General features: G+C 39.7%; 1 protein-coding gene across 2 annotated transcripts; it reads right to left on the bottom strand.

Annotated features, from left to right (window-relative positions):
- Positions 1-827: 827 nt before the first annotated feature.
- On the bottom strand, positions 828-19,272 carry AMPD1 (adenosine monophosphate deaminase 1). Of its 2 annotated transcripts, XM_037019913.1 has the most exons (16): positions 19,138-19,230; positions 16,349-16,591; positions 14,550-14,736; positions 13,184-13,349; positions 10,654-10,819; positions 8,049-8,268; positions 7,524-7,653; positions 6,287-6,481; positions 5,865-5,996; positions 5,326-5,489; positions 3,859-3,985; positions 3,516-3,679; positions 2,475-2,595; positions 1,644-1,817; positions 1,354-1,464; positions 828-1,003 (listed from the first exon to the last, which is right to left on the bottom strand). In XM_037019913.1, exons 2-16 carry the CDS (start codon positions 16,467-16,469, stop codon positions 845-847), a joined length of 2,337 nt encoding a protein of 778 aa, XP_036875808.1. In that variant the 5' UTR covers positions 16,470-16,591; positions 19,138-19,230; the 3' UTR covers positions 828-844. The 2 variants fall into 2 exon arrangements, with proteins under 2 accessions (XP_036875808.1, XP_036875810.1); XM_037019915.2 differs by lacking the exon at positions 16,349-16,591 and having other exon boundaries at positions 19,138-19,272.
- Between the last annotated feature and the right edge of the window lie 874 nt (positions 19,273-20,146).

Below are 20,146 nucleotides of genomic sequence, written 5' to 3'. Positions count from 1 at the left end.
AAAGCTTTGCTTTCTCCTAAGAACAAATCATTTGTATTTTTTTTTGCTCTGTCTTAACAGCTGTTTTGCCTAAATCATGGAGACTCCACAGGCAGACAAACCTAGAGCCCCATTGCTACCCCTCACCTTGTGCAGATTATTAACTCCACTAACATTGGTTTACTTATCTTCCCCAAAATGGAGTTAAATAGCTACTTCTTAAGGCTGTAAAAAAATTAAATGAAATAATGTCAGTGGAACAATATCTTATACAATCCATAGCTAGTAGTAGGGATTCAATATCTGGTAACTACAGATGGCCCCTGACTTACGATACCTCAACTTACAATTTCTCAGCTTTACAAGGGTGTAAGTGACACACACTCAGTAGAAGCCATACTTTAGATTCTGCATCTTGATCTTTTCTGGTGTTAACAATATGTGGTACAATCCTCCCTTGTGATGCTGGGCACCAGTAGTGAGCCACAGCTCCCAGCTAGCCACAGGATCACAAGGGTAAACAACTGATACACTCATGACCTTTCTGTACACAAATGATCATTCTGTTTTTCACTTTCAGTATAATATTCAATAAATTACATGAGTTTTATAAAATATGCTTTGTGTTTGACGATTTTGCCCAAATGTAGGCTAATGTAAGTGTTCTGAGCACATGCAAAGTAGTCTAGGCTCCGTTCTGATGTTTCATAGGTTAGGTGTTTTAAATGCATTTTTAAAGACCTATAATATTTTCATCTTGATGATGGTTTTGTTGAGATATAACCCCATTGTAAGTCAAGAAAGATATATATTATTATTCACACTGTACAATAAAAACCTTACCCATATTATCATTTGGTTTATTTTATTCTCCTGATTTAAGACCTTCAGCAATTAAATTAAGTTCATAGCACCAGGTTTCATAACGATAAGCCATGCGGATTTGGGCCACATTTGTCCTCCGGATATCATTTCCAACGGGACCTTCCTCAAGGTAATTGTTGCCCAGAAACTTTGCTTTCTCCTATGAGAGGAAAGAAAGCAGAATGATTGTTGTGTCTTTTTACCCTGATATAGACAATAATTACCTTCTCCACAAGGATTCCTTCCTTTAGTAAGCACTGGCAAAAGGAAAAAAATTAAGCCATTAAAAGCATTCATCCAGTGCCTCCATGTGCACAGTCTGCTGGGAAATTAAGTTGTATTTTATTTCCCTTGCCCAGAGGCATGGCCAGAGAGATAGAATAATTCTTTCCATTCCTTGCCTATAGTAATTGCATATGATCTGTGAGACAATTTTTTTACATGTTTCCCCAAATAATTTTTTTAGCAGATCCTGTACTCAAAAGGGTAACCAGTCAAGGACCGATCTACCTCATGAGAAATTCCACATTGCAGAATGCTGTTTCTTGCCACTTCACACATATCACAGGTACTCAGCTTGAAGACTTGTGCAGCAATGGCATACTCTTCCATTAGGGGCTCCTTGAATTATTTATTTAAATGCACACACAAAAAAGAAAGAATAGAGAATGCATTAAAAGAAATAGCATGCATCCTGCACAAAAAGAATAGTGAAATACTTGATTTGACTTTAAAATTTTGGGTGGGAAACAATAGTCCAACGAAATATACTTCTATTGCTCAAGATTCTATACGTGTACCTTGGTGTAGTGGAATTGCATCGGGTCATCTGTAGACAGTGAGATCATTAGCCCTTTCTGGAGGAAATCTAAGAAAGGATTTTTGGCATATTCTAGAAATAAGCTGTTGTTACTTAATGGTGACATAGCGATGGGAATCTGGGCTAAAAAAAACAAATACTGTAACACAGGACTCTGGAAAGGAAAAGTGAAAACAGTATTAAGGATATTGACAAAAGGAATATAAACAAGAAACATTAAAACTCCATGGTTTACCTCAACTTTTAGCTATCAAAAAAATTATCACCTGTTATTTTAATCCCAGAGTAAGGAGAAATAATACTTTTTAAAAGTAAATACTATTTAGCATCCATTTATTTGGGAGCATCAATTTTCAGAAGCATTGAGACAAATCAAATTATTTGAGTTTTAATTGCCTAAGTTAGATGGTCTGTCTCAGGCAAAAGACTTCACCTGGAAACTTTTTTCTCTGCAAGAAAGTGCTGCTTCTCACAAGAGGCATTCGAAAACATGTTACAACAAGAAATCTGGCAAAAACTAGTTAAAGGTAAGCCAAACCATTTCTGAATTATCCTATGTTGGAATTCTAAAATGGAAGTCAAGAGATCTGCATTAATTCACCTCTGCCACCAACTACCACCAAAACTGAGCAAGTCCTTTTCTTTCCTGGGCCTTGGTAAAAGGAATTGCATGAATAATTTTGAAATCTTTTTTGCTCTACTTTAGTTTAATTCTAGTGTTGATAATGACTTATGACAGAATGCTAAGAAAAAAACTTATTTCTCTAGCTCCAAATAAGAGTTAATATAAAGAAAAGAGTCTCCAACTCACCTTTTTCAAATTCAGGCCATGAGAGATATTATCTGCTGTCATGAATGCTGTCATGAGGTGAGTGAGAGCGCCAGCTTCCCCACAGTGAGGTCGGAACAGAAACGTATTCATGCCTCGTTCCCTAGGGAAATGAAGCTGCTGTAGGAATCATAGGTGACTGAGGAGGACCTGGCAACAATTCTGGGCATAGAGTGATTTACAAGAAAATCTGGTCGAAAAAATTGACACTCAGAAAGGGAGTAGGGCATCCAAAGGATTCAGCAAAAATGGCAATTTTGATTCATAATTGTAATTCTTCCTGAACACAGACTTTTTATTAAAGTATCATTGATATACAATCTTATGAAGGTTTCACATGAACAACATTGTAGTTTTAACATTCACCCATATTATCAAGTCCTCACAGGGGGAGAATTATAATATGGGTGAATGTTGAAACCACAATGTTGTTCATGTGAAACCTTCATAAGATTGTATATCAATGATACTTTAATTAAAAAAAAAGATGCTATGGAGTCATTACTTCCAAACACACACTTTTAAAACAGAGGCAGTAAAGGATATGAACATTCAGAGGAAAGTCAAGATTTGATTACCTGAATGGAAGCATCTCCCACTTTAACAGGAAATTTACCAATATCACCATTTCTCCTCACACTTTAGGAGGGAAATGTTTCCAGAAAACCCCATGATAATATTCCTCTATTTATTCCTTACCCAGATATATCAAGAAAGGTAAAATAAACGGAGTTTTATAATAAGCTGCATAGTGAATAGTGTAAATTCCCAAACTTCCAAAGAAAAAGCACTATGAAAGTTCCTGAAGTCTCTAAAATGTCCATTCCTGTCTCTAAATAAATAAAGAAAAAGTAGAGTAAAGGAAACTAATGAAAAAGGAAAGGAAAAGAAATTTCTGATTTGGGCCAATGAGACGCATCCCAGCAATGCGGTGCAGGTCCTTGACCACCTACGGTGCCGGTGTATGAGGACACAGGTATGTCAAAATAGATTTTCTTTCCAGCTACAGTTTCATCTACTTACTTTCTCAGGCTGTTGAGCACCATGATGTTTGCATACATGTAGTAGGCATAGTAAGTGTAAGAGGGATTCTTTCCCATTGTCCACTCCTGAGGCTTGGGGCTCTTGGAAGAGAACATGTGGCCACTGTGTTTGGATTCATCATCCACACTGTCGAAGCCAGTAATCTGTCAGGAAAAATGAGCCAGGCAATGGGTCAGTCTTACTGCAGGGTCCCAGCCTTCAGACAAACTTTCAATTCCCAAAGGCAAGGGTCAAAAGTCAGAGATAAACAAGCATTAGTCACAACTCGGTAGGAAGGCTGGCTTATGTGCAGCAACAGGGAAGCCTCCAGGGTCATGCTTACACGCTTGAGGAAGACACTGAGGTCTGGGTGAGCCTGAGGGTTGATGGTGGCCTCAAACACTGGCATGAAAACATTCTCCAGCATCTTTCCAAAGTGTGGAAGGAAATTCTTAGATCGGAACACATCACTGGAGGCAAGAATGAAGAGAATTTAGGAAGAAAAAGATTTTGAGGACTGAGTGCCCCAGGATGAGAGAACCAGAGGCCTAAATGCCACATTCAGGAAAAAATCTGGCTTGTCCATCCTCGGTCCACTCTGGAACACTCTTCTTGGTTATCCAAAAGGAGGGATTCAGTTTGGGTTGAGTATAGGAGGAATAAATTACTTGCTGAACTACATGCCCCCAACTCTTCTACAAACTCTTCATGGTAAGGAAATGAAACCTTCACAGTTAAGTTCAGATGAAGAATAAGGAGTATAGGAACTGTGTCATAACAGGTTCAATGGTTTATATGTGTGTGGTGTACAAGATGGTGAGCATGAAAGAATTACCAAGAACACCTCTGATATACTGCTGCCAGGGGCAATCTAACACACTCTTATATAGTACTGAATATATGCCATCCACTCTTCTAAGTGGCTAGAAATATTAGCTAATTTAATCCTTGCAACAACTTAATAAGTTTGGCACTATTATGGCCCCATTTTAAAGATGATGAAACCAAAGCACACGCCGGTCATGTAACTCACCCAGTCACACAGCTAGTTAAGTGAGAGAACCAGGATTCAAGCACAGCTTTTCTAGGTCCAGACTTCATGCTCCTCACCACCACACTCTACTGCTTCTCTGCCTTAGTGATATTACACAGGAAGTTCTACCCCAGTCAAAAAGTACTTTTTTGGCTAACGGGACAGTATAAAACTCTTGCATTGTCTCAGGGCACACAGAACAATGGAGGAAGGTGGCCAGAAAATAGATAAACACTCAAGTTACATAAAAGATCTATGACTCTCAATACCTCTAAGTGCAATGAGTAATTAGCATGTGGGAATGCCATTGATAAATACTCATTGATTATGAACTTGAGCAACTGACAGACAGTGGTAGAAATTCTGATACAAGAAAGCTACCTTCCAGTACAGATGAGCATGGGAAAGAATGAACCAGACACAGAGAGGCAGGAGAAAGAAAATGTATAAGGAAATGTACGTAGTTCTTACCCTAGCTAAATTTCAGTCACTCTCAATCAGTTTTATTTTGTATTGGTATAGAATCCCATGTTTTACAGAACCAAAACAAAAAAGCTACTGGTAAGAACTGAACTGAAATGATCTTCCTATCTCCTGTCTGTGGTCAAGAGAGCTTCACCCATAGTGGATGAAACCAAGTGCCCAGGACCCGGTACTGAGCGTCACTTTAACCAAGCTGATGTCAGTCCAGAAGGGCTGCATATTTTTTGTTCTATGCAGGGAGCGAGGCAGCAGGATGAGGGCAGGTGTTAGGGTTTCTGATGGGCAGGTACATACTAGATCCTGGGGACCTGGATCATCCATGTCATGTTGGGGCAGTGGATGCGGTTGCGGACGAACCAGGTGGAAAGTTTGCTCCACTCATCAGGACTGCGGCCATAGATTGACAGGCGGGGCTCAGCGTGCTGGTACCTGGCATCCACCAGGTCTGTTCCCACCTCCTGCAAAGCCAAGAGAGGAGTCCAAAGCCAGGAATTTCCACAAGTCCCTCAAGGGTCTAAACCTGTGGGGTTGAGAAAGAGGCTATGGGTACTAAGAAGACTAGAGGGAATATGAAAGGAAGTTGGAGGAAAACTATCAAGGTTAAAGCCTAAGGGAACTGAGAGTTAAGGGAAATCTAGTGGGGATAAAAGACTGATAGGACATAATGGAGTCTCAAGAGTGAAAAAGTCAGACTAAGGATAATAAGATATCCAAGGGCCTGCAAAAGAAATCCAGCTTTTCATATGTTCCTTTCTTCCTCTCTGCCCCGATGCCCCCCCCCCCTACGAAAAGAACTGGGCCAGGTACCTTAGAACTGGTTGGTTCCTCCTCACCTTGATGATAGTGGCAAAATACTCCCCATTAATGTAATTGTCTGTCTTCAGGTAGAGGTCTCGTAGCTCACTTGCTCCTACAGGATTGTATTTATCATTGAACTTATCAAAACGCTGGAAAGTCTGGCGTCCCTGAATCAGGAAACAGGAGCACAGTGTGTCTTTACCAGAGCTGCCTGGACATAGAAAGCTAGGGGATGGCCATAAAGAACAGGGGCCTGGGAACAGGGAAGGTGTTGTGCTCCCTGGAACGGAATCTGGGACAGCTGACAGTGAGTGAACCTCGAAGTTGTCTGTGGGTGCTTTCAGTCAGCATGTTAAGCCAACCTGGTTGAGAGGGGTCTGAGAAGGGAGAGTTTGTAGGAGAAAGGCATCTGGGTTCTGAATATTAGAGTGAAACTGACATTATCCTTCCAACCTACAGCATGAACATCCAGAGAATCAACAGTCAAGTCATAGGGATGCATTTTTAACTTAGTAAAAAGTTCCTTGAGGGTCAGATTTTTCTCCTTGGTGCTATAGACCACTCTGTCAGCATCGACTTGGTAAGATTTCTTAATAAAGCGCAGTAGATGTTTCTGGTTCATGCAAGCAGCTGCATGGATATGGGTGTCCACCTGTGTGCACATTCAGAGAAAGAAAGCCAACAATCAGCCTTAGTCAGTCTTTGCTCCATTAGAGGCTCTAGGCGCCTACAAATCCCATTATTGAGGGAGAAAGGTGTAATAGGGGTGTGGCCTGACAGCTGGTGGAAGTGGCCCAGCAGAAAAGAACTCATAGCACCTTTTTGTGCCCATGCAAGAATGTGAAAACTTAGGCTGGATGAATAATAATGCCTGCTTCTCTTGGATATCTGTACATTCAATGTATTTCCTACATTTGATCCACACAAAGTTCTTGGTGACCATTCTCCACCCCTGAGACACAGCTGGAAGTGAAGTAACTACCATAGATTTCAGCCCCAAAGGGAGAAAGGACTGAAATTATGAAGCTATGGCACAGCGATGGCATTTGTGTGTTAGATATTTTTATAATTACAATACTATAAGTTGAAGTTTTGATATATTAAGTACTTTTCCCAAGGTTATGCCGGTAGCTGAGCCAGGATTTGGTTCTGAATCTCTGCTCAAATATTTCCTGTTCCCACTTCCTTGCAATCTCTTATGTGGTCAGGACACATCTTGGAAGGGTTTCTAGTTGGTTAATTTTCTACAATCATTAGCTTATTTGATATTCACGATCCTCTTGTGACCTAGATTGAGCAGATACATTTCCCAATTTTATGAATGAGGAAATTGAAACTCAGAAATATTTAATCATTTGCCCCAATGTCTTACAGTCAGGAAGTAGAAGAAAAAGTACTAGAAAGGATCTTCCAATTCCTAGAATAGCGTTTTTTGAGGTTTTATTTGTTTTCTAATTTTTGTTGTTAATGATAATTGTGATTTTTTATGGCAAGAAAGTGGTAAACCTTTCTATGTGGAAAACAGTAGAAATGCTACTTTAACCTTCTAGAGACAATCTATCTGCTTTCACTAAATTCCCTTGAATCTGCAGAACTCTTACATCAATCAGAAAAACAGTATCTTGTCCCAGTCAAGAAATAATTGGGTTACTGTTTCTACCCAGAAATGACCTCTGAGCAGTGAAAATGTTTACCTTCCGGCAGTTGTAAAAATCCCTGTGGGGGTTGTTCTTCAGCTCCTTTAACTCATCCATCTCATTGAGCATCTGATGGACCTGGAACTTGGAGGATAGGAACTTCAGGCGCCGGTGGGTATAGGTCTTACTGAAAGAATTTAGATCACATAATTCTAAAACTTTCCAGACGTTCAAGGGAAACAGCCACAATTTCAAAACCATCAGGGCCCTTATCTTCCATAGGAAACAGTTGGGGGCACAAATGTTTGTTTGACTCTGCTGTTAATCTCGCTTGAAAAGTATTGGGCTTGCAAGGGTGTAATCTTTCCATCCAAGTTGGACATATAATGAGAGAGGATTGGGAAAGGCATTAAAAATCAGGGCAGACAGCACTACTCAGGTTAAGGGCCGTGGCTTTGGAGTTGGCTGACTGGGGCTTGAATCCTGGTTCAGTCCGCTGTGTGACTTTGGGCAATTAATCAGTATTTATTCTCACTATCAGAAGAGGTCATAGTAGTCGTTTGGGTCTCATTAAACACTTACACAGGTCCTTGGGCAATTAAAGCAAGTAAAAAGTTCATATCATCTAAGAAGGTGTCGAGATTTGGGTAAGGAAGTGGCTTAGGCTCATCCTTGCTGGCCGCTGCTTCATTAGGATAGACATAAACAACACCATCCTTCATTTTGAGGTGATAACCCAGGTTTTCTGGGAGGTCATTTGTTTGAAAGGGGTCTTCTCCACTCTTCGTAGGAGGCGTAAAGACTTTTTCAATAAAACACAGAGTAACATATCAATGTACAGGATGGATGACCACATAACAATATTCAAAATACGGAATACAGTAAGATCTCATTTGTTTGGAATTCCATCCAGAGCGAGTTTATTTTTATATTATTTTTCAAAGGTGACTAAATTAGTAGTATAAATAACCATAATATTTCATCGAGTGTAAGAAAATTTCAAATTCTTTCAAAGTACTGTTCACATAATTGATATACTACATACAAATAATTTGCTTACTAAAGTTGGCTATCAAAGACTTCCTGTTCAGAGCATTTTATTAGCATATGAGATAATTGCATGGCAACAAAAATAAAACTACAGTTAAAAAGTAGAATTTGCATTTTTTCCTTATTTAAACCAATCTTCTCTATTAGTCTTAATTTAGAGTGGTTATTTCTTAATAGACTTTTTTTTTTAGAGCAGTTTTAGGTTCACAACAAAATGAAGTACCAAGCACAGAGGTTTCCCATATACCCCAGCTCCCATACGTGCACAGCCTCCTCCATTATTAACACCTCCCACCAGAGGGCTCCATTTCTGACAATTGATGAACCTACATGGACACATTATTGCTCGAAGTTCAGAATTTACCCAGGGTTCACTCTTGGTGTTGCTGGACATTCTTTGGATTTTGACAAATGTATAATGACATGTATCCACCCTTATATTATCATAAAGAGTAGTCTACTGCCTGGAGTGGTTTTTAAGATGAGCAGAAATAAAAAATAAATTCTTATTAGAAGTATAATACTTCTTATAATTCTTATAATATATTCCCCTCCTTTTAAAGCAAATACAATTTCTGCTAAAGGAATTAAGAAGGGATTATGTGGGTAAATGTCCCCCTCTTTCCACTGCTAACAATTTCAACCTAAGGAAGCCAAGAACAAATTCCACTCCACCACAGCCCTTAAACATTTTATTTTCCACAAACTTATGCCCAAGGCATTGGGAAGTCTCCTGTTTGCAAGTGATGACTAAGCCAGCCAGAGTGAGAAAAACAATGTCGAAAGAAAAAGTGTGCACATTTTCTATTCAAAACTAGAAGATAAGGACACCAAAGAAGTGAAACAGTATACTGCTGTGTCAAATACCTGTTTCTGAATATTTTCACTTAAACATGCTGGAGAGATAAAGTATAATCCAGGAGAAACAAAGGCAAGACAAACATACTAAAAGTCAATATTACAGCAGATAGATAAACCGATTTTATGAGTTACAAACTTGACACATTTAATATGATTTTAATATTAAAAGGAATTACAGAGAAGAAGTTGTAGAACTGGAAATTTGTAATAACATAGTAATTTGAAAGTTCAAAAAGCTTTAATACTTGCCTGCCCTGAAATTTCAATTCCAGAAGTATAATCCTAAAGATACAAAGCAACTGCATAAAGATGTTTACATCAAGATGTTTACTGTAGCTTTGTTGGGAACAAATTAAAAGTCAGAAATCTAAGTGCCTAAAAGTAAGAATTGGCTATATAAATCACAGTACAGTTAAAAAATAGAAATCTGTTAAATTATTAAAATCTGATTATTTTTAAATATGGACTTAACTTCATACAAGGCAGAAAGAAAAGAGTGAGATACGTAAAGTGCTGTGGAAAGTCAAAACATGTAGTTTACTTTTATTCAGAGATCAGTGGAAAAAAAGGAAATCATAGCATTTGGGCGCTACCTTGAAGGATGACGTTGGATCTGAATATTTGGATATATAGTGAAAAAGTGAAGGGAAGGGCAGGGCAGGCACAGGGAACAGCATGGCAAAAGCACAGGGGAAAGTGCTGGACCAAATGAAGAACAGGAAATACTTCCAATCAGAACAAAGAGTTCAAAGGTAGATGAGGTAAGCTTATAAATAAGTTGGGTGTGCAAGTCCAAGAAGAAATAGATAAATAAAATATATTTAGGAGGCCAGACGCTTGTAGGCCTTGAGCACCACCCTGAAGACTGGACTTAATTATATAGGAAATGAGGAGCAGTTAAAGATTTTTGCCAGGAGAAGGATATGTTCAGACCTGTTTTATTAAAACAGATTTTGGGCAACAAAGTGATAATTAGAATCCTCACTCAAAAAGGAAGTGAGATTAGAATTTAGCAGGGTAGTTAGGAAACTGTTGTGATAATCTGGACAAGGAGAAATACGGACCTAAATTAATGTTTGGGGAATGGCAAAGAGAGGAGGTTTAGAAAGATATTGTACAGATGTAATCAAGTGATCAGACACATAGCAGGAGGGAGAATGGAGCCAAAGATGACTGACAATTTTGGACTGGATGATTTATAACCTAGGGGTGTCTTAAATATTGAGTAGTTAAACATAAAGATATATCTCATACATTGCATTAGCAGATTACTTGCCTGGATAGAAGCTCTCATTTGCTACCCAAGCCTCACCCTCAATGTTCCGCAAGTACTTGGAAGGGGTTTTAGGGAACCTCTGAAAGGACTTCTGCATGTATTTCTCCCGAATACACAATGCCCGATACAGACCTTTGCAAGCCACTTCAAAATCTTCAACTGTAACCTGCCAAGAAGATTTCAGAGTATCAGAGCTGCTCCTGTGAAAGTCCAAGAAGTGGGTAAAGCTTGTCTCTGGTACCTCCCTGCTTTCCTGGGTGTTACAGCCCTGGCTGAGCCTCTCCTGCCCCTACATCTGTTTCCTACTAGATTTGGGCCCAGGTCTCCCTCCAGGAGCAGGTCCCAAAGTTTTTCTCATTGTTCCAGTTCTATTAAAATTCACCTGTTCTATGTCTTTCCTTAGAGTCCCGTGTTGCTTTTTGTTTTTGCTAGATAGCAGTTATTATCTAGCAAATATGATTAAGATAACCTATTCTCACATGGAAAATCCTTCCTTCCTTCTAGGTAACATATGGACATTTTAAGTATGGGCTTCTGAAGATAGTATCTCAATGAAAGACAATGTGACCCTAATTTGAGAATTCAAACCACTTGCTGGGCAGTGAGGGAAATATTTTGGGATGAATAAGGTGTCACACATCCCTCACACCATTCCATGCATGCACTGCCTTCTGCAGCTATAGATGGATCAGAACATCATCCTGTGAGGAGTTGTTTGCATGGTTTTAAAGAGAGCTTTATCTATGTCTAAAAATAGATTCTAGAGTAAAATTTTCTTAGAACTGCTGGAAATTTCATAAACTGGTTTGTTTCCTGTGCCCCATCCACTACTCCTGGCTGGGCCTGGCATGCCCCAACAGTTAGAACTTGAAATCATTGAATGCTCATTAGAGCCCAAATATTTCCTGGGACCAATATAAACTTGTTCCCAATGGTTTGAGGGACCAGATATTGACCCTGGTCAGTTAAACTCTTTTTAAAGACCAACTGATCTTAGCCAGCAGAGTCTGGCACCGGTGCCAAGTCTGGGGGTCTACTTCTAATGGCAATCTTGTTCCTTTGCCACCGAGTGGGTCACCAGTCGATCAGCAACTCAAGGACAAGAGCTGGGTCTTATTTACCTCCATGTCCTCAGCACTCAGCACAACGTGGGTGTTCAATAAAGAATAATTAAATTTAATCAATTGTTTATCAGAGATTAAATTTAATCAATTGTTTATCAGAGGTATCGGAAACTTAGTCCTGATTCCCTATTACCTCTCTGTTCAATTACAAGGGTGATGAGTGAATCAGGTACAGACTACGACCAGGTGGAGTGTTGCTCAGCATCTCAGCCACTTTAAACCAACAGGTATAGCAACATATTTGGTTCTTCCAAGACTCCAAAGCAAGGTTTCAGGTGCCCTTCAGCTTTCACGGGAGAAACAGCCACTTTGACTTTTGTGAGCCTCACCCTTCCTCTCATTTTCTTTCTTTTTGTTTTTATTTCTACCAAACACATAGGTATCCAGTATGTCTCCTAATTTTTATGTTTTTCTGAACTCTGGAGCTCTTCAAACTTTGTTTTCCACATCACACTATTGACATTTCATTCCAGTTATTTAGCATTTACAAGTCCTGGCATTTGCAGAGCACCCATGTTATCGTACAGGAAATGAATAAACGAGAATAGCATTAATTGCATTGCTCTGTCAGCTTGAAATATCTTAGAACTGATCCTAAGTGGGTCAGTTACATGAGAAGGAGGTTTAGGACTGTAATTTAAAACTGTATTTGGAGCATAGACTGAAAGATAAATAGCAGTTTCTCCAATATGATACTGATTCCACAAGTCCCTGTGGCAGAGATTTATTAATTGACCATCTGTTTCAGATAGGACAAGCAGGTCAAGTTGTTTGTGACATGAGTTTACTATCCCTGTGGCATCCTGGAATCTGTTCCAAGCAGTGACTACTGTGTAAGCATCTGCAATGAAATTCGAGAGAGGATGTGGTCAGAAAACAATAGCCCCATGAGGTTTTGTCCTCTCCCTCATCTTCCTTCTTCCTCTTGTCTCTCCACTATTCTTTTCTCTTCTTCCTCTCTCTCTCCTGCTCTCTATTCTCTGATTGGTTTATGCTAGCTGCAGCCCTTCTCTCTACTGTAGGTCTGCCCTGAGCCCATCTTTTCCCAAGAGCTCCCCATACCTCCTTGAGGCTCCCTTTCCTGTTCTATGACACCTTGGGGGCATAGACCACCGGCTGCTCTCCTTGGTTCTTTTGGAAAAATCTGTCCACTGTCTTCTGTAATACATACACCGCGTTCTACAGCATGTTCTCCATGTGTAAGCAAATGAGATAAAGGAGGAGAAATTGCGTGGGATGATAAAAGCAAAACAGAAATACAAGTCACAGCCTATTGGTATTGGAGTGTAGTCATGAAGTATAACAAGGGACAGACAGGCTGACTTTATCTGCCAAAGGAAGGGGAGGAAGGTAAGAAGCTGAAAGAGGCACCAAGTGGCTACCTTGATGGGCAAGGAGCAACTCACCCCAGAGGCATAATCACCAGTGATCTGCACTCTCTGAAAATCAGGAACCGTCTGGTAGGTCGGAGAGGAAGAAATGTACTCATCAATGTGGGACAGTTTGGCGAAAGATGTTTCACTTTGTGGAACAGACAAATTAACAGTCTTCCATCCACCAAAATGCTTTTTTCTGGGTTTGAAATAAGAAAGTAAAGTGATTTAACTCTGTCTTCACTGGGAGTTTCATAGTGATAGACTGGTGTTTCACTGTATAATTCCATCTGGAGGACAAAAAGTGAAAATTAAAATGTGGGCCAGGTGTGGGAAGGGAGCTCACAGGAAGGTTTCGGCATGACATGTTCTTCACAAGCAGGCCACTCCTAGCAGAACAGGTGGTTTGGGCACTTCAGTAAGCACAGGCTATATCAGTTTGTGCATAGTCCTTAAACTCTGTGAGCTTCCGTCTCCCCATCAGAAAAAAAGGGTGTCATAGTTCCTACCTTATAGAATTTCTATGAAATTTGGTGCACATAAAATGCCTAGCACACTGCCTGGAACTTAATCACTATTACTTCCTCAAATCACCAAGTATTTATTGAGTTTCCACTTTGACTCAGCCTTCTGTTAGGCCTTATGAGAGATGACAAAGAAGGTGGATTGTTGCTTTTACAGACATAAAACAAAGAGGAAGACAGTAGAATGATCTTTTCCATGAACCTGGTTGAGGGAGGGGAGTCCTTTGAGGAGGGGGTTCCAGATAGGTGCTCAACATAGGTTTGAGGATGAAATTGTAACAGAGAGTGGGTACTAGAGAAGTTCAAACAGGGACATGAACAGACTCGTGGAGAGGAACCTATGAAGGCTGCTTAGGAGAAGCAGTAATCACACCTTGCAGGTGTAGCATGGGCAGGATGTGAAATGGAGGGCTGTATCCCTCAGGCCTTGAAGAGCTCACATGGCTCGACGGCAGGATTCATATCACATAGCACAACTCGAAAGCTGGCCAAGGACAGAGTCTAAAGATGAGACTTGAGCCCTAGTTTCTATGCCCATTGTGTGCGCATTGAGTGAGTGCCCTACAGCCATCAGCCCACTTTGGTTTAAACAACAGTAAGTAGCACATGGCCTCTTGCTTGGGTGGACAGGGAGGCTTCAACTGCAGGGACATGTGGATGAGCACTGCAGATCTGCCATTCTCTTTGTAGTCATTGTTATCTTACCCTAGGCCATACAGCGTGAAGAGGCAGGGGTGTAGGGGAGGAAGAATTGTTAACCCTGGCAGAGTTCTTCCTCTGAGCTGAACCATCATTCAGACACAGTGAGCCATCTGCCCTGACATATCCCCTTCCTTGTGTCCCAGGGTACTGAGCACTCCCATTACACCACTTACCTCCTGCTTCTGCTTTCTGTGGAGGTGGGCAGAGTCTCCAGGTAGAACATGTGTGCTTGCATTTCATGATGAGAAATTGGACAGATCTCATCCACATCAAAGGGGGAAATCTCATGACGGCCTCCTTCATCTTTGACTTCAGAGGCAAACACTTTTTCAGCAAAGCTACGCATTGCATCATCAATTTCTAAAAGAGTGTTTCACGTATTAGTGTGGGAGCCCTTTCTCAGAAGACATCTGAGTTTCTGCCATGTGTAAGGCACAGTGCTAAGGACTGTCCTGGGTGCATGGCTCCCCTGCTCTCTCTCCTTGGCGGGTTTCTGTGTGGCTAGTGTGGAAATGGTTCCCAGAAACACAGATCAGATTCTTACAGTGTATGTCAGGAGGGCCTTAAAGTGTGACAGGGCTCTTGCAGGACTGATGCCAAGATCAGTCACCTGCTTCTGGGAGGGCTGACTTTGACTTCATGGTAACCATGCAGCATAATCCTCCCCATTAGGTTGGTGGAGTTTTTCTTCCTAAAGAGAACTAGTGATCTAAGTAGTTCTAAGAAACAGAGGTGTACTTTGGGCCTTTCTTCCTCATGGGAGAGATACTGTGCTTCTCTCACACATCACAACGCTGGGGTTTGTTTTTTTTTTTCAAATCCTGACAACTTGGTGACATGCTGATGTGTGGGAAAAGGGGACATAAAATTGATTACCTAGTGTGGGAGTCTTGCTGCTTATAGACATGTGGACTTCCATAACAAGTGACCCTTAGAAAGCCAGTTTTACTTTCACCTGCCTTAATTTTCCCATTCTTAAAATGGGTGCAAGGGTGACCTTTAGCTTGGCAGTGAATAGGCCCAAGACTCTGGATATAAGAGAACCAGTTTCATCATATAGGGTGGTGATGGCCATCAAGTGTGTGCTTTTCTGTTAAGTTCCACTGCATTCTTCCAGATACTCAATTGTTTCCATCTGAATAGTCATTACTTCTAATGCTTTGAAAAGTCTCTTGGTATTTCCAGAAAAGAGCAGATAGCAAATAATGAGAATGGCACACATCTAGCTGTTTGGAGCAATAGTGAAAGAAACATTCTTCACATGACGACAGAGCAAACTGTATATATAGAGAAAGATTCCCTGCACTTCTGCCCCATCGATGTCAAAACAGGTCTCCAAACTGCCACATTTTCAATTCTACTGAAACACATTAAGTAAGTGTAATGTGCCCAAGCCCCTGTTCTGCATTTACCAATTCCTTCATCCTTCTGTTTTTGTTTCCTAGTCTGCAAAGTGGGAATAATAATACCTACTAAACCTCACTCATAAGGTTGCTGTGAAGTCAATGGAGATAATGTACCTGGAAATGTTTTAAGGAAAATAAAGCACCAGATTAAACTGAATGATGTAATTTGGTAGCATTGGTCAGATAGATACTTGGTATTTGGGCTTGTAAGGAAATGATAAATGATATGACTTAGTACAGCATTGGAAATGATAGTAATTGGTTTGGAATTTCACTAACACTAGTAGTCAGCCAGCCAGTTTTCAAAATCTGGCTTGTCACAGCAGAGTAACACAGAAACCCACTGTGCCAGTTGAACTTCATGCATCTATTGGTCTCATTAGATGCAAGCACTTCCTGAAACTGAAAGGATGCTATGGAGTAGTTTTTTGACAAGCACTGTGATCCACCGTGAACAAATGGAATACTAAATAGATACGTGCAAGGCCTGGGAATGCCTCCCCACCCCCCTGCCAGCTGATCCCCAGAAATAGTGTCATTCCTCCCAGGGAACCACAAGCAAGCACCTGCGCCTCCACGATGAATAGCAAGCAGAAGTGGAAGAGGCTTCACGCACCAGGAAGGGCAAATGGAAACGGGCTGGTTGGGGTGATGAGGATGAGGGTGAGGGTACAGCTGGTTTCTCATGCTGGGGCTGGGGTGATGTTGCTGGAGGCTTCAGTAAGGACGCTGTGCAAATGCATGCCCCGAAATCAAATCCTGCTTGCTTGAGATCTGGCTCTTCCAGAGCAAGCATTCATCATCTAGACCTGTACATAACCATTTATTTCATATTTTTAAAACATTATTGTTTTTACTAAGGTTGTATCTCCCTAAGCCACTATAGGCAATTGAACTTTACTCTCAAGAAGTAATGTATATGGGGACCAAAAATTATATGGTTGATATTTCCACAGCCAAAATATTTCTCCTCATAACAGAGCTGTGACTTTCAAAAATACTTCAGACTGTGGCAATATTTATGGGGAGAAAAGAGTGATGCTGGTACTTGGAAAGAGACTAGATAATTGGTGACAACCTGAATTCATGGAGGGAAGAAGAGATGACTCGCTTCGTTTCATATAGATCACTGCTGAGTTCTTTTTGGAGCATTTTATGTTTAAGAAACTAGCATCTGAGTGGAACCGTCTTCAGGATAGGACATGTACATTTAGGTAGAGGACAGGAACAAGAACTAGACTGATGAAGCAGAAAGAACACTGAGCTACGGGTGAGACAGTGTCTATGGCAGCTGGGTGGCCCTGGGCAAATCACATAATCACAGGGAGCCTGTGTTCGTCCTAACATGGGAATGTTCATAATATGTCAACTTCAGAGACTTGTTATAAAGATTAAACAAGAAATACTTTAAAAATTACACAGTACTATCAAGAAGTTGGGGATTACTATTATTAACAGGGAAAGTACAAGACTCTTGAGAAAAGGAGTATTATGCTTGCTCTTCGCCCAGCAGATCCAGCAGCACATGCTTATTTCTCAGCAGTGCTTTATTGCTGTGGTCATTTGCCACATCTCATCTCATAGAGGAACTCAGTGACAGACCTATTGTCAGTCAGCTAAAGGACAAATCTAATTTGAGATAGAGGGGAGCAGACATTTAAAGTTATAGTTTTCTCTAAAATGGGATTTTACTCTATTGGATCACAAAAATTCACCATTGAAATTTTTTGCACTAGAGTTGAATGCTCATTTACTAAGGCAAGACTCAATAGATGCCCTTGGCTAATCTGTCCACAGAAGATTATTTTATTTCAAAATATCAAATGGATGCCCCATGAGGTTCTCATTAAAAAGTGCATTTTTTTAAAATCCAGAAAATCCATGAGTTCATTTGCTATGCTAGTGGGGTATCTATGGGATTATTAATCTTGGTTGGCTATTAATGGCATTAGTTAATAAACACTGCTGAAAAATACCCATGTTTCTAAATTAAGGAATAATATTTTTTCATTGAACTTTGGCAAATGGCAAAAGAAATAGCCCCAAATACTCACGTTTTTCTTCAGCTGTATGAAGTAAAATAAAACAAGATAAAATATATGAATAACTTTCAGAAATCACAGTGGCTATTAACCAGTACTTTGGAATACAAATATGTAGATTGGTACAAGGAAGGGGTATAGTGGAATTCTTTCATTTAACTACAATTTGCTGCTATGAGAAAACCCTGGGAATTTGGTCATTATTCATTTCCTCATCTTCTTTTCTTTTCTAATATGTCTCTTTATAATTATGTTTATACTCTTAAGGAAGTACTGGTCGTAAAATGTGATTTTAAAAACACCTGATCAAGAGGGATGGAAACTCTCATATGATGCTGGTAGCAGGTACATTAAAAGAGCTTATTTAGTAAACAATTTTGTAACACCTACAAATCAGCCATTTCTGCTAATCTCTCCTATTGAAATAATCCTTAACACAGAAAAAGCTTTAGGTGTGAAAATTATTGTCAGAGTATAATTATACTTACAAAATACTGTAAAGAGCCTAAGGGGTGAATTAAGAAAATTAGAATATTATACAGCCATTTCAAATGATGTTTAGAAAGAGTTTGGAACACCATGGTAAATGGTGTTATAATGTTAAGCAAAAATAAATTAAAAGGCAGGATATAAAATGACATGTATAATATAATCATAACTGTGTTAAAAAATTCTTTAAATATACATAGAAAATGGATTGAAAAGAAAGGCACTGACATGCTAAAAGTGGTATTTGTGGATGATGAGGCTGTGGTTGTTTTTTAATCACTGTTTTCCTAAATTTCCCAGTTTCTCCAACTGAGTGTTTATTTATTTTCAGTGCAATTTCTTTTTATTTCACATGAAACATATACTGTTTTTATAATGTAAAAGACTTATTATTTTAAAGTTACTCCGGATACAAACCTGGCGTGTGACCCTCAGAATACACTGATTGGGCGAACAGTCCCGTTATGTTCATGATTTTCATCTGATACCTTGGCTAGAGACATTGTGTAGGACCCTTCTCAGAACTATGGCGGCCCAGGTTTTTTTCCCACCAGAAAGTAGATAGTAAATACCTTGCCTAGTTTTCTACTGGGATCATCAAGGATGACCAAAGATGCTACCATGTGATATGATTTTAGAAATTACATCCCTCCCAAAATTAAAAAACCAAAAAATCCTTAAAAACTTTCTCTTGCCTCTTCCTGAAATGTATTATTAAGCAAATATGATCCCTAAATAAAGGATTATCAAAGCTGGCACGATAGTTAAAGGAATGGTTGCATTGAAAAGAATTGAGCTCTCCAAAACACTTCTGCACCACCTACCTGGATGTTTCAACAGAGTCATTGCTGCTGGAACCCTTGAGTCTAGGATAGCACAGGAGAAAGGCAAAGAGAGGAGACTGTGGGAGCGACTGCCTGACACTATAAAATATCTGGATGGTCATTTTATGATTCTGCTTTGCCCCTGTAATCTGACCCTTCTCTACTAAAAGGAGAGAGATGAGTTTTAGACCTATTTATAGCTTTAGGCAATTGACGGTGAAAGACAGGTGAAGACTTCAGTCTTTGCTCTGGGATTTTAGAAAAGATCTGTGCTAGGCCAGGAATTGCATTTCAATACTTCCTCAGTCTTCCTGTGGGCTCTATTCTCCTCATGTGGTTTTCTTGTATGATTTGACCACTGCTAATTATTTTTCACCCTAGTGAAATATAATGAAGTCTTCCAGGATTCGGGGAAGTCTGTGGTTGGTGAATATACTGGTATACTCATCAAACTCTCAAAACGCACACACACATACACACTCATTGGAAATATCCTTAATTTAGCAAAATGACACCTGACAGAATTTAATGAATTAAGTAATTTACTTCAAATCTTACTGAAACGCAACTGCCACCTAGAGTGCTCAGTTACCCCTACTCTATGTATTGTTATAAAAGAAAAATATCTTTCTTTTGTATAACATTTTATAGTATATAAAGCACTTCCCAAACATTATCTATTTGATCCTAATTACAATCCTGTAAGGCAAGTAGTACCTTTATCCCTGCTTTCCAAATGAGAAAACTGGGGCTCTAAGAAGTCAAGTGTTTTGTCCAAAGTCATTCTGCTTATAAATGGAAAAGCTAAAACTCTGTGGGCCAAACTCTCATGCTGTTTCCACAATAACACCATCTTAGTTATAGCTAAATATGTAATGATTACTGATAGATAAAGAAAGTACTTTGCTAGACTCAGCAGAATTTATAAATTGTAACAGGTTATATTATAGACAGGAGCACCAGGTTGGAACTTCAGATTTGGAACAGAATTATAGGGATAGACTGAATA

Source organism: Manis javanica, chromosome 4, assembly GCF_040802235.1.
Source record: "Manis javanica isolate MJ-LG chromosome 4, MJ_LKY, whole genome shotgun sequence".
In the NCBI taxonomy this organism is placed as follows: Eukaryota; Metazoa; Chordata; class Mammalia; order Pholidota; family Manidae; genus Manis; species Manis javanica.
Note: the sequence above shows the minus strand (reverse complement) of the source record. Positions and strands in the feature narration are given on the sequence as shown.

Excerpts from the sequence above, each read along its gene's own strand:
- AMPD1 (XM_037019913.1), bottom strand. The coding sequence starts at position 16,469 with ATGAGAAACCAGCTGTACCCTCACCCTCATCCTCATCACCCCAACCAG. Across the intron at positions 14,737-16,348 it reads TATTCATCGTGGAGGCGCAG|AAATTGATGATGCAATGCGT; the intron begins GTGCTTGCTTGT and ends ACACTCTTTTAG. Across the intron at positions 5,997-6,286 it reads ATTCTCTGGATGTTCATGCT|GGACGCCAGACTTTCCAGCG; the intron begins GTAGGTTGGAAG and ends TTCCTGATTCAG.